A 15,000-nucleotide genomic window follows, 5' to 3' on the forward strand; every position below is an offset into this window, starting at 1 on the left:
AGCCCAAACAAACAAACAAACAAACAAACAAACAAAAAATCATAATCAATTATTCAATGAACAATTAGTTAAATGCATGAATTACATTAGTCCTTTGTTTTACTTTTAATATCCTTTTATCGAAGCAAAGAAAGTTTTAATATATTTAATTTAATGGATTTATTTATTTACTATTTAAAAAAAAGAATGTATTTGTTTGTTTGATTGTTTTTAGGCCATAGCTATTCATTTATGTCACAGAACTATTGTAAAACTAAAACATCTATCCTGTCAACCATTGAAAGCAGAAATAGCTTAAATAAATGGACAAATTAGTAAATAAATAATTCATTCATAAATTTATTAATTAAATAAAGGAAATCCAAGTAATCATGGAAATATTACAAACTTAAGATATCTACCAATAATGGTGAACCCTTAAACAAACAAACAAATAAAGTTAACAAACTAAATAAATAATAATCCAGATACTAAATGAACAAATAACTAACTGCATTTAGTTTAAAGGGTAAATAAATAAATATGTAATTAAATAAACAAATAAATGAAAACCAATTAATAATTAAACAAACAACTAACTGCATACATAATGTTAATTAATTGATGAATTAAAAAACAACAACATATATATAGGCCATAGCTATTCCTTTATATTCCTTTATATAACCAAGTGTGACATTTTACACAACTGAGATAACAAAACTTCTCCCAACAGTGACAAGGTGGAGGAGTTGTGCTACAATTTGTAAATGAATCTTTTAGTCTTTCATTGTACAACAACCCTGCTTTGTGTTTTATAGCAGAGAATGTGCATATACTTCAACAGCAAATGCTACCATAAGGCGCCATTAGCTATAGATTCCAGATGTAAAGTCATTTTGAGACGTTGGAAGTCAGACACCTTTCTTCATATGACGAATGCATAGAACTTATGTCATGTATTGTGAGTTAAGACTGTGCTTCAGGATGTTAGGATTGCCATAGAAAGTATTATAAAAAGAAAGATGAAAAACTGTCAACTGTAAAAAATTTGCGAAAATGATAATAATTAACTTCATATACAGATTAATCTATTAAACTATTGTTAAACTATTCACATGAGTCAGCAAACATTAAAACTACTTCAATATAAAGCTCTGAAATTCTATGAGCATGGGAATGCTACCTGCTACAGTCTGCATGTTGCTTCTCGGACCTGAATAGACTTTTTACGGTCCCATCATGCCTAGGCGGGGACAGTGTGTGTGTGTGAGACAGTAAAGCAGATGCTGATAGGACACCTCATTAGGCTGTGTGTGGTGTGCATGTGGATGTTATGGAGCACAGACACTGAGCAGACGTGCCGTATAAATCTGCCTAGTCAAACAGCCTGTAAAAAAGAAGCTGGAACAGCCAATAAAACACTATAGCAGATGACTGTGTGTGTGTGTGTGTGTGTGTGTGTGTGTGTGTGTGTGTGTGTGTGTGTGTGTGTGTCAGTGAAAGTGAGAGAAAGCACTTAAAAATAATACGTAATTCTACACCCATGATAAAAAAATACACACACTTACACACTTATAGTCCCTTCATGAGGGTTAGCATGAATTACACACAGGCTGAAAGACGTCCCACCACACACTATTTCTCTGACTAGCAAATCTGGAGTCTACCATTTGCAACATGAAAGATTTAGCGTACAGAGAACAAAGAAAGTACTACAACTGTAGCCCCAATTTTGAAATCTTGGTTCAAATAGAAGAAAGGCTAGAATCAAAGATTCCAAAGTATGTGCTTTAGTGGGAAGGCAATGTAAACCCGACAAATAGAGACAACTTGAAGAACATTTCAGGAAGCTTACCTGTGGGTGAAAGAGGAAGCCTGGTGCGGGGCGCATATACTTTTCCTTCAGCGCCTCGAAGGGATCAGTCGCTTTTCTCTTTTCAACCCTGCTAAAAGTTCAAATTTCATTAACTCTTTTACATACAGTATGCATCATTGTGTATTTTCATTTTAATAATTTTAGCTATGGTTTGTAGCTATACAGTGGTAATTAAAGGGGTTTGTGATTGACAGTACCTGTAAATTGGGTCCATAAAGAATGGGGTGGGTCTTGCGTGCTGAATGGTGGAGTCTGCTTTTGGAGGCTTTGTCTCATTTCTGTCTTCTACAATTATGTGGTTCTTCCATGACTCCCCTGATCTAAGGCGTGTGCTTCTGCCCCGTCCGCCCAAACTCAGGTCTAGTGGTTGGTCTTGATTAGCCGAGAGTATATGTGGCACATCTAGCTTTGATTTGGCAAAGGACTGTGTTAGGCACTCTTCTTTGCGCTTCGTGGTGAGGTCAAAGGGAGATTCAGCAGTACTGCCTTGTGGCTTTTTGTTCTCTTGCAATGGGCTTTCTGACTCTCCTTTGTGGCCTCGAGGTCGAAGATGCTCCCTCTCATGGAATTGATAGACTGGGGGAGAAAAGGCAGGGAAGAAAGGGAGGGGAAACATGGCAGGGTAACCCAGTGGGTCCCCTTTTTTATTGTGTAGACCTGCCAGTCCTGTGGAGCCAAAGTATTTCTCTGCAATGGATGCAATGGCCTTGATGGAATCATTGACGGCTCCAGAAACAGCATTGCGCTCATCTGAAGTAGGAGAAAAAAGTCCTTGTGGAGGCACGTCAGTCCCATTTTTGTTGACCGAACTGCCATTGCTGGAACTGCCACGGGTGGGGCTTTGACCCATGGTAGGACTACTGGATCTCCTCTTTAGTTCTTTCCTATTTTCACGATCCCGATCACTTTCCACGTCGCTGTCCAGTTCCGACCCAGAAGTACTCTCTAGCTCACTTCCGCTTGGTGTGCTTACATCATCTAGGTCACTACTCTCTGAATTGTCACTTGTCTTGATGCTTTGTCTTGCCTTGGTGGCAGAGCCTTCTATTAGATGCTCTGACCCATTTTCTGTTCCTTTCCCATTGATCGAGTGCTTTCGGAGGCTCATCAGGAAGTCCTGAGACTCTTGCAGCCCAGGCACAGGTGAGGATACCGGTGGACTCTTCTGGAAATCCAGGGCTGGGGGGCATTTTATGGGAGTTGTTGCAGGTATGAGGGTTGGCCGGTGGTACAATCCAGATGGGAAGAGTCCTGGAAAACTGAAAGGGAATGCTGCAGATGCTGCTGGAAATGTTAGTCCTCCGTGGTGCCTATTTGGCCCAAAATAATCTGCTAAACCAGCAGAGCCTGACCCAATTCCCAGAGTGGACTTGTCCATTCCAGGAGTGCCAGGAAGAGCCATGCCAGGGCCAAAGAGCCCTCCTGCGGCAGCGGCAAAATGGTTTTTGCCTTCGCAGAAACGGCGGTGTTTGTTAAGGGAAGAAGTGGTGCTAAACATCTGGCCACAGTCTTTGCATTTGATTTGAGTCCGACAGTCGGCATGCATGCGTTTGTGCCTGCACAGGTTTGAGAACTGGGTGTAGGACTTGTGGCACACCTCGCCTGCACACAATCAAACACACAGTGTAAGTACGGCAGGGGGACATGTGATTATGTAATGCCATACACACACATCTACAATACTTATGCTTACTAAATAAGATGGAAGAAAAGATAGGAGTAGATAAGAATATTGTCTTGTTCACACACCCAGAGCAAAGTAATATTGTGAGACAATGACATATGGTGGCAAAGGGACACAGGCTGAGGCTAAGAGACAGCACAATGGCTCTATTTTAGTCGTGAGAAGGAAACTGAGTTGAATGAATCCTATCCTGCAGGTCTGTTCCCATGGATTAGCCTCACTGACCTGCCTCTCACACACGCAAACATGTCTAAAAGCCTTCAAAAGGTTCCTCATGATGGAAGCAAATCGATCAAAGGTTCTTATAAAATCGCCCTTTTCCCGGCAATACACTCCTCGTCAAATAACTGTCCTCATCACGAAACACGTCTTATCACGCTGAGTATTGTATATATCCAGCACTTCAACTTACACACAATGAGTCAAGTTTAATACAATAAACTTTTATTTATAGCTCAACACCCAACACCTCACATGAGAAACTAAGCCGTTAAACCATCACCATCACTCATAATTACATGTCCCTATGTATTACAGGGAGGAAGAAGGTAAATCAGTGTGTGTGTGTGTGTGTGTGTGTGTGTGTGTGTGTGTGTGTGTGTGTGTGAGAGTGTGAGAGTGTGTGTGTGTGTGTGTGGTATTAGGTGTGAAGTTAACTTCTGCACTTGACTGTGTTTATAGCTAAAAGGCCTCTTCAAGACCTGGATCAAAAGCGTAAATGTAAATATTAGTGCAAAGGCAGAGGATGATACTCTATGTGTGTATAAGTGTGTGTGGGATCTTGTATGTGTGATCAGGTCTTTCTTCCTGCTCATGTGTAACTCATACACACACATAGACATAGGGTAAGCTGGTGTTAAGTCGACAAGGGAGAACTCTGTGTGTTTTGTCAGTTGGACTAAATATTATACACACATTCCAGGCTGGTGAACATCCACTGGTAAAAATTTGTGCTAAGACCGGAGGTATGTATGTTTAGTGTGTAAATTGGTGTGAAAAATAGTGTGTGTGCTTATATCTTTGTGAGGACCAACTGTTCCCACAAGCATACAAATACCTAAAAGTTTTGACTTGTGTTATACCTCATGAGAATCCGGTCCTTACAAGTAAAACTGCCTAAATGTTTCCTTCCGGTTGCTGAGGTTGAGGAGGTTAGGGTTCAATTTAAGTGTAATAGGTGTAAGCATATTAAATAGCTGCAATGAAAGATTCTCATAAGGGGAAAGTGTGTGTAACACAAAAATGTGTGTGCCTGGGTCCTTTAGAGTTTGCCTAAATATGTGGGCATGACTATCTTATATGGCATACAGTGTGTGTGTGTGTGTGTGTGTGTGTGTGTGTGTGTTTGTGTGTGTGTGTGTGTGTGTGTGTGTGTGTGTGTGTGTGTGTGTGTGTGTGGACCACCCTGCTCAAGCACGGTACTGTTTTCCAATCAGATCTGGACTTTACATAATAGCATCTCTGCAATATTCTGATATCAAGATTTAGCCCAATCTGGCCGTCACCATATGCACGCATACACAAACACACACACACACACACACACACACACACACACAAACACACACGCATATTTTTGCACATTTACACATACTACTTACAACTGCACTGCGAGTAGTTCATGTACAGTTCACATGCAATTGAAGTGGATATGAGCAAACAAAAGCCCCCCACAGATACCACTGTTGGCTGGGATGCAGTGTCTGTGTTTGTGTGTGTGTGTATATGTGTTTTTGTGGTCATTAGCTGTTGTTAGAGCCGCTTGTTTTAATGCTGATTGCTGTAAATGGTTGAACTACATGTGGTAGCTATTTGTCTGGAATGGCCAGTGTTGCCTTGTTACTGTGTGGCCAAGGGAGACGACAACATCTTGGTGGCTGCACCGAGGTCAGCACGTACAGGGTCAGGGCAAAGGGGCCAAGGGGCGAAGATCAAAGTTCATAGATGGGCCACAGGGGCAAAGTGCGGGATGCAATGAAAGCATGGTCAAAAGCGACGTTCTTCCAAAGGAGAACCTCAACCGAGGAATTGTTCCGAATCTCAGTTGATTAATTTCTTGCTTTGCTAGCCGACGAGAAAAATATTTGATACAAAGACAAATTCTGTGAAAAAAATCTTGCGATAAACTCCATATCCTACGTCCTTGAGGTCCTCAAAATTCATGGATCATGAAGTTATATGCATCCAATCAGATTCCGGCTTCTCAAATCACTGTAACATGTTATCGTGATCGAACGAGTGTGTGTTGATGGCATATGTGTGAGTATACGAGTGTGTGTGTCAGACTTACATATGAAGGGGGTGAGAGACTTACACATGAAGGGCTTGACGGACGAATGGATGTGTTTGTGCTGCTTGAGGCCGGACGACGTGGCAAAGGTTTTGCCGCAGTCGGGGCAAGCGTGCGCCCGTGCACCTACGTGCTGCGAACGGATGTGCCTCTGCAAGTTACTCGGGTCTGTAAACACCTGCTGGGTGAGAGGGACGCACACAAGCACACACATACATACATACACACACACACACACAAATACATACAATATCACATGGCCATTCTCATACAAGGAAATGCATACAATGTAATGACAGAGAGATTAACACACAAAAAACACACACACATGCCCACACACATACACACAATACACACTCTATACACACTCTGTAAGTAGGTAATGGAGAAATTCTTGCCTATGAATGACAGGAAGGACATACAGAAACATAGACATATTTAGACATGGGTACAACCTGGTTAAAACATGGGTAAACCATGGGTAAAACACACACAAACATAAACACACACACATACACACTACAAAGAGCCCACTCATACAAATACATGTGTGAGAAGGGTTAAAGGTAAAGGAAGCCTTTCGACAAAGCACCAGCAACGAGATTCATGTTTGTTTCCGATTTTATTCTCAGTTTTTTCTTCTTTTTTTCTTTGCGTTGTCTGTGTTGGAAAGAACAATGAGGAAGTGGATGGAGGAAAAAAAAAACCTAATCAACAATGCTGTGATTTATAGAGCTTGTGCATAAGTATTCACCCCCACAACCTCTTAAAACTGCCTTTATTGTAAAGTTAAGTGCTTAATACGGGTCGAACAATCCCTTGGCATCAATAACAGGAAGCTGGAATATCAGGAAGCTGAAAAGCTCGCAAAGCCATTTTAGTGGACCAAAAGAAAAGTATGTGGTATATAAATATGTGTATAGTAAAGCAACACTCAGGAAACATAGCTGTAACTCATAATTTCCAACCTTTGTGTAAGGAAAAAACAAGTAAACCCCACTTTAAATTTGAATTCCCACTCAGGAATTCAGGTTTCCTCAACCCCTGAGTTCAGCAAGTGGCATCCAGGCAATATGGCTGTTAGAGCATCAACCATGAACGGAATTAACATCAACGGTTTCTGATTTTTAAACGAGTTAAACGCACTCCGCAACCTCTGCCGATGCCTGGACTCTACCTTGGAGCAGTTTTCACATTCGTAGTGCTTGCCACTGTCATGCGACATCTGGTGGCGAATCAGGTTGGACTTCCAATTGAAGGCCTTCGGGCACTGGTCGCATTTGTACTCCCGCTCTTCCGAGTGCGCCTCGAGACTGGATGGAGAGATAGACAGAGAAAAAACATTGTTTGCATTAGATGGTTGTACTTTCTTTAGTGCATAACACAATGAAGAGAAAAAGAGGACAGAAGAGGAAGTATGAGAAGAAGAACAAAAAAAAAACATGAAAAAGATGAGAGATCCACAGAAAATTCAGATGATGCAGCTTCCTGTCAAACATGTGACTTGTGTCTTGAATGCAAGGGTAAGTGACTCAATGATTGTACACTATATGGAAAAAAGTTTATGGACACCTGACCACAAGATATTGGCTTTTACAACATCTGACTTCAACATTTAGTCCCAATTGCTCTTATAAAAACCTCTATTGTTCTAGGTAGATGTTTCCACACACAAAGATTGTGCTTGTGAAGATTAAGTACTCTAATTCTTCCCAAAGGTGTTCAATAGAGTTCGGGCTTGGATCTGCTCTGTAAAGCAGATTTTCATGGAGCTGACATTGGGCATTGTGATGCTGGAACAGGTTTGGGTCTTCTAGTTCAATTAAAGGGAAAATTTCATGCTACCACATATAAATTCATTCTGTACAATTAAGTGTAATACTTTATGGGAACCGTTTGAGAAAGAACCACCTATTGCTGGAAAAGTTGGGTGTCCCAATACTTTTGTGTCATCTATGCATCATGTGATGGAAGACTCGCTGTGACTGATCTCCGGCACATAAATGGTTATCATTTGCTGTTTAAAAAACATATCTAAGACACAAATATTACCTGTGTTCTCTCTGTATCATCTCTGTGTCCTCACTATGTTTCTCTGTGTCCTCACAACGTTTCTTTTTTTTATGTTCTCTGTGATTTTCCTCTGTCCTCTCTGTGCTTTCACTACTTGTTTCTCTGTGTCCTCTCTGTGCCCTTTCTGTGTCCTCTCTGTGCCATCTCTGTGTCCTCACCACTTGTTTCTCTGTGTCCTCTCTCTGTTTCTCTGTGGGTGTTTTTGTGTTATCTTTGTGATTTTTCTGTGTCCTCTCTGTGCCATCTCTGTGCCCTCACCACTTGTTTCTCCGTGTCCGCTCTGTGTCCTCACTATGTTTCTCTGTGTGTTTTCTGTGTTTTCTTTGTGATTTTCCTGTGTCCTCTCTGTGCCATCACCACGTGTTTCTCCGCGTCCTCTCTGTACACTCTTAGTGTCCTCTCTGTGTCCTCACTATGTTTCTCTGTGATTTTTCTGGCCTCTCTGTGCCCCTTACTACTTGTTTCTCCATGTTCTCTTTGTGCACTGTCTGTGTCCTCACTCTGTATTCTCTCTGTGCTATTTCTGTGTTCTCTTTGTGATTTTTTTGTGTCCTCTCTGTGCCCTTACTGCTTATTTCTCTGTGTTCTCTTTGTGTCCTTTCTGTGTAATCTCTGTGTCCTCACAATGTTGTCTCTGTGTTTTTTCAGTTTTCTCTTTGTGCGTTTTCTGTTTCCTTTTTGTACTCTATCTGTGTTCTCTCTGTGCCCACACTTTTTTGTTTCTCTGTGAACTCTCCGTAAGAGAAGGCGTGTCCTTACCTCTGACCATCGGGAAACACTCTTTCGCACTCTTTACACTCGTCGTGGGTGGCGCTCGGGATGGCCTGTTCTGGCAGCGTGAAGCCGGACGAAGGCCGGTTGGAACACGAGTGGTTCTGATGCTCCAGCAGCTCCGATCCCGATGGGAAAAGCTGCTCGCAGTCCTCACAGCGGAACTGGCGCTCCTCTGCACATAGGATGTGTGCGTGCGTGTTTGTATGTGTGCGGTGATAGTACGTTATTTCACTATTATAAAGACATTTATTTTTCCAAAGTGTGTGTGTGTGTGTGTGTGTGGGTGTGTGTGTGTGTGTGTGTGTGTGTGTGTGTGTGTACGATGTTACCATGTATATCTGGAGCCATGGCTTCACATGAAAACTCCTCAGCCTTCATGAACAGTATGAGTTCTTCACCTGGGGAAATTGTGCGCACCACACGGTAGGATATCTACACACACACACACACACACACACACACACACACACACATACACACACACCAAAAGAAGAATTAGAGAGCGAGAAAAAACAAAATGTAGTACACAACATTCCCTTACACACAAACACATTGGATAACTGAGCACACACACACACACACACACACACACACACACACACACACACACACACACACACAAATACATACTTCCCTTTGGCAGCACAATAGGGATTGCAAGAAACAATCAGAGATGGTGTTATTTCTGGCACGAGTTAAAGGTTTTGCTTGATTCACTTCCTGTGACATTTCGACATTCTTATTAGAGATGTCACATACACTCACACACACACACACACACACACACACACACACACACACACACACACATATATTAATATATATGTATATGCACCTGGTTTCTTTAAATAAACTTCGACCTAGGACATACCGGAGGACTGAATCTGTGTGCGTGTGTGTGTGTGTGTGTGTGTGTGTGTGTGTGTGTGTGTGTGTGTGTGTGTGTGTGCACGCGCAATTTAAGTTCGAACAACAAAATGCTTCTCTATTGTTTTACGGGAGAATGCAGGGAACTTAGTGAACAGCATGAGAACGATCAAACCCCACACACACACCTATTATACACACCTACACACACACACACACACACACACACACACACACACACACACACACACACACACACAGAAGTCAAAAGTTCGCAATAATATTGTGAATATGAGACAATGGATCATGTGATAGGAGACTCGATGTGACTGATCTCCGGCGCATAACAAACGCTTATCAGTTGCTGTTTGGGGCTAAAACATTTTTATTTAAGACAGAAATATTACCTGTGTCCTTTCTGTGTACTCGCTATTCAATTCTTTGTGTTTTTTGTGTTTTTCTGTGCTTTATTTGTGTAATTTTTTGTGTCCTCACTATGTTTTTTTTCTTTGTCCTCTCTGTTCTCTTTTTGTGTCATCTCTGTGTCCTCACTATGTATTTTTCTGTCATCTCTGTGTCCTCACTATGTATTTTTCTGTCATCTCTGTGTCCTCACTATGTATTTTTCTGTGTCATCTCTGTGTCCTCACTATGTATTTTTCTGTGTCATCTCTGTGTCCTCACTATGTATTTTTCTGTCATCTCTGTGTCCTCACTATGTATTTTTCTGTGTCATCTCTGTGTCCTCACTATGTATTTTTCTGTCATCTCTGTGTCCTCACTATGTATTTTTTGTGTCATCTCTGTGTCTTCACTATGTATTTTTCTGTGTCCTCACTATGTATTTCTCTGTGCTCTCCCTGTGTCCTCTTTGAGTCCTCAGCACGAGGTGGTGTCAAAAGATTTTTAAACCAGCTCTTCCAGCTCCCCTTGCACAGTATACTGGAAATCTTCTTTTCAAATCGTGTCAAGCACCTTCTGGGATTCACGCTGGATCTTCGCAATTCGGTCAAAGCGGCGAAGTCCGCAGGAGCCAAATGTTAAGGGTAGAGTGAGTGTGGAAGTAAGATTATTGTTCTCCGACGATCGGCATGCACAAGTTGCTGAATGGTTCCGAAAATTTTGGAGTGTTGAGCTCATTGAAGGTTTTCCCGATCTCTTTTTATCTCCCAGTGATGCTGAAGTGCACGTGCCACTCGAAAACACCTCGAATGACTCGTTGCAGCATCGCCATAAATCAAATGTCTGTTGTGTCAAACGTCTCTGTGGCAGATTTGCCAAGTTTCATGCAGAATTTCACGTTTGCTCTTTGTTCTAACTTACTGACTAACTTACCATGATGCGGTAACGGTCAGAAAAGCACCATTCAGCATTATTACTCTCGAAACTTTTTGATACCACCGCACATGTGTTTCTTTATATCCTCTCTGTGCTCTAACTGTGTCCTCTTTATGTTTTTCCTGAATCCTCTCTGTGTCCTGCTGCTTCTAGCAATACCTTAAAGTGTGCTAACAAAATGTATTTGTTTTTTCATGACCATGCGTACGTGTGTGTGTGTGTGTGTGTGTGTGTGTGTTAGTAGTCTTCCATCCACTGATAACACAAAGCTTGGAACTCACCATTGCAGTGACTTAGAATAACACACAGATAAGACTAAAAGTGTCTGAGTTCACACACACACACACACACACACACACACACACACACACACACACACACACACACACACATATGCTCACGACCGACACACACTGCATAATCCTTGACCCTTTCTAAGTCACAAAGTTCATTTCAGTGTTTATTACCCTCAACTTATTGCTCCTGAATGATTAGGTGAGTAAATACACCAACGCACACTAGTATATACAGACTGACAACCCACTCCACACACACACACACACACACACACACACACACACACACACACACACACACACACACACACAGAGCGCAACACTCCCCTTCTACGGCTCTTGCATTCTTTCCCTAATGAGAGGTCATTTCTTAGGCAGGTAACACCACACTCAACCTTTCCTGCTGCAACACACACACAAACACACACTCATACACACACAAAAGCTCTGCTCCATTGTGTAAGCGTGTATGAGAAGCGGATGTAACTCTGCCAATGTTCTGATAAACACAACCATTAGCTCTTCATTCAGTGCTGCACAAATGAACAACACTTCATTTCTTGCTGGCCTACGCCTGTTACTTACACACTCACACACACATTCAAACGCACACACACTTAAACACACTCCAGATAAGATTTAGCAACCTTTTAAAGCCTTATCTGTGATTTCAGGGTTGCCCCAAATGTTCTTAATAATTAATCAGAGGTGAAGATCAGCAGCTTTTCAGCACAGTGATCTGATTTAAACCGGGTAATTAATTTTTCTGGAGTGGCACACACACACACACACACACACACACACACACACACACACACACACACACACACACACACTTATTAGCTTTTCCCGACTGCCTAAAGAACACGTCTGCAAAAAATCCACAGGAAAAAATACAAATAAATAAATAAATAAAAAATTACTATATTGTACACTGCACACTATTTGATGCAAAAGTATTGGGACACCTGCCTTTTCCAGCCATATGTGGTTCCTCCCCAAACTGTTACCACAACCTTAGAGGTGCACAATTGTCTAGGACATCTTGCATGAAACTTCTTCACTTGATCTACAAAAACCCAAACCTCTCCATGAAGATTTTTTTTCTATGGGTTGGACTAGAAGATCTTTCTGCTATAGAGCTTCAACCCTATCGAACACCAATGGGATAAATAGGCACCCCAGGCCTCCTCGCATGCATCAGTACCGAACTTTACTAACACCTTTTGTGGCTGAAGGAGCACAAATCTCTACAAAATCAATTGGAACATCTCAGAACTTCCCAGAGGAGTTGAGGTTACTATAATAGCAAATGGGGACTGAATGTGGCAAAAAGCACATACCGATCGTACGGTCAGGTGTCTACACGCTTTTGTCTTTATAGTTCTGTGGTAGGAGATCTTCCACTCCGATTTTTATACAGCATATCATCATGGAGCTGGCTTTGTTCACATGATCATGATCATGCTGTAACAGGTTTGGGTCTGTTAGATCAACAAAAAGGAAATTGTGCAAGCTTGCAATTGTCTGCCACCTAGTTTGTGGTAACATTTTGAGGAAGAACCACATATGAATTAGTTTCCTTATAAGAGGAGCTTAAAGATACATTAAGTTACTATGTAGTAGATAAAACTCAGGAACTATGAAGATTTTGATTGTAATTAAAATAAACAGTTTGCTCCACAGGACTCAAACGTCCATCAGTGAACAAGCAACAACCTCGAAAATGATGGTACTCTAATGAACGCATAGCCAGACATCACCCAGACGAGTCTGGTTCCTCTCAAGGTTTCTTCCTGATCACATCTGAGGAAGTTTTAACTCATCAGCGTCACACCTGAATCACTCACTAAGGGTAAATTAGGTTGTTGATTGTTTAAATTTATATTTGTGTATTTATATTTATTTATGTATAGCTGTTTTTTGAGACGGAGTCCAAAAGCGTGCAAAAAAAAACCGAATCAAATTTTCTTCCTACTTAGAAACTTAAAGAGTGTAAATGAATATGGTGTGTATTTATTTTAAATCTGGCAACACATTTACTCAAAAAATGCACCTTGAATTGGTATCAGGTTCAAGAAAAACTCTATTGTGTATAAACAAAGAGGATTTAATCAGAGCAGGAGGTTGGGGTTGTCTCAAAAGCTTCAAAGCCTTGCTCACTCGACCGTCTCCTAATGATCTTTGTGGTGCGCCACTTTCGGGAAAAAAAAAAAAAAAAAAAGATTCCCTGAAAAGATACGATTTCCAAAAAAGAGGCTTCTTTTGGGGGAAATGTCTCAGTCTGCTACTGAATAGCATGAGTGTTCTTACTTCTTCCATCTCTCTTTTGTTTCCAGTCCGTCTCGTTCTTTCGCTCTCTTTCTCTCGCTTTTTAAAACATGAGGGTGTCCGGAAGGCGTTAAAAAAAAGGAAAAAAAAGAAAGAAAGAAAAAAAAAAAAAAACCGTGGACGTGTGTTATGACAAAAAAACGTCGTTGGCGTGATTCGAGTCAAATGATCTGGAGAGGCAGTTATCTGTCTTCTGTCTCGCTTTCTTTTAAACAAAAGGGGAGTAAGGAGATGAGTGTCAAAAGAAAAATATTCGGAATATCGGGACGAATCCGTTTCGGTGTCCATTTGCGGTCAAATATTCGGAAATTGCAACATGTCAAAGTTGAGGGTCAAAGTTCAAGCAAATTTGATTTCACATCTCTCTCCAGACTTCCATCATCCTTCATTTTTTTTTTTCCAGTTCTACCTTTAAAATCCTTCTCTTCATCAGTATTTAATACTGATTAAATTCATACTGTTAATGTGTCCTTTTAGGGGATCTGGAACCCATCTTTGAAAACCTACTGCAGGCTAACACTGGGGTTGTGGCACCATATAAAAGGTGAAGCATATCTTCTATTTATGAGGGAAAACAATTCTGGATATAATTCTAAAAAATAAGTAAAAGAAAAAAAATTCTGCATTTTTTGAAGTTTGGAAATGGTGCTAGATTTAGAACCAGGAATTCGACTGCCATGGTATCATCTTTTTAGAATGTTAAATTAAAATATATATAAAAGGTAAAAAAGTTTTGGGAAACCCGACTTTTGCAGCCGTGTGTGATTCATCCCCAAAATTTGGATGTACACATTTTTGAGGAACCTGTTCCAGCTTGATGATGCCACTGTGGCCATCACAAAGCCATCTCCATTAAGATATGCTGTCCATGGGATGGAGTAGAAGATCTCCTCCTACAGAACTCTGATCTCAACCCTATTAGGATGAATTGGAAATGCACCCCCATGGTCTCCTCACTTGACCTCACCTCCGTCAGTACTTTTACGAGGACCTTTGTGGATCGAATAAAATCTCACAAAAGCACACTGCAAAATTCAGTTTAACATCTTCTTAGAAGAATGGAGGATGTTATAATGTAAAACAGGGACCAAATGTGAAATACGATGTTGAAAAAGCCGTTTTGTGTCCACAAACTTTGGTCCACATAGTGTATTGATCTACATTTGTGGCATTTGGCAGACCCCCTTATCCAGAGCAGCTAACATTTATTTCATTCATATAACTGAGCAGTCATGAGTGTGAGGGCCTTGCTCAGGGGCCCATCTGTATGTAGCTGGGATTTGAAATTTGTATGCAAAAATCCTTTGCCTTCACCAATAGCTAGCTGTCTATCCCATAATCTCGGGCAAATATAAAAAAAATTGGAATATTGAAAATAAAAAAAAAACATGAATATGCCAAAAAATGTTTTCTAGCCCTAAACATTTTTTTTGTCAAGCGTTCATCTTGAGGGTGTGGCGCCGAAAAGCGGACGCTTTGCATCCGGTCC

The 15,000-nt window shown here is 41.1% G+C and overlaps 1 protein-coding gene and 1 long non-coding RNA gene across 14 annotated transcripts in view; one reads left to right on the forward strand and one right to left on the reverse strand.

Moving 5' to 3' along the window:
* Positions 1-15,000, reverse strand: part of mecom (MDS1 and EVI1 complex locus) — a 154,980-nt gene that overhangs the window by 13,904 nt on the left and 126,076 nt on the right. For 3 of the 13 annotated variants that reach the window (XM_083548987.1, XM_083548994.1, XM_083548989.1), the window contains 6 exons: positions 9,009-9,111; positions 8,665-8,851; positions 7,010-7,145; positions 5,833-6,013; positions 2,056-3,460; positions 1,838-1,928 (listed from right to left, as the gene is read on the reverse strand). In XM_083548987.1, coding sequence (XP_083405113.1) covers positions 1,838-1,928; positions 2,056-3,460; positions 5,833-6,013; positions 7,010-7,145; positions 8,665-8,851; positions 9,009-9,111 — 2,103 coding nt within the window. The remainder of the gene's footprint in view (positions 1-1,837; positions 1,929-2,055; positions 3,461-5,832; positions 6,014-7,009; positions 7,146-8,664; positions 8,852-9,008; positions 9,112-15,000) is intronic. The other 10 variants (XM_083548997.1, XM_083548988.1, XM_083548991.1 and 7 more) reach the window with 7 other exon arrangements.
* Positions 3,470-5,642, forward strand: LOC310730202. The gene is made up of 2 exons (XR_014534757.1): positions 3,470-4,134; positions 4,187-5,642. It is a non-coding gene; the product is annotated as an uncharacterized lncRNA (long non-coding RNA).

The sequence above is a fragment of the Silurus aristotelis genome, assembly GCF_946808225.1.
Source record: "Silurus aristotelis genome assembly, chromosome: 8".
NCBI lineage: Eukaryota > Metazoa > Chordata > Actinopteri > Siluriformes > Siluridae > Silurus > Silurus aristotelis.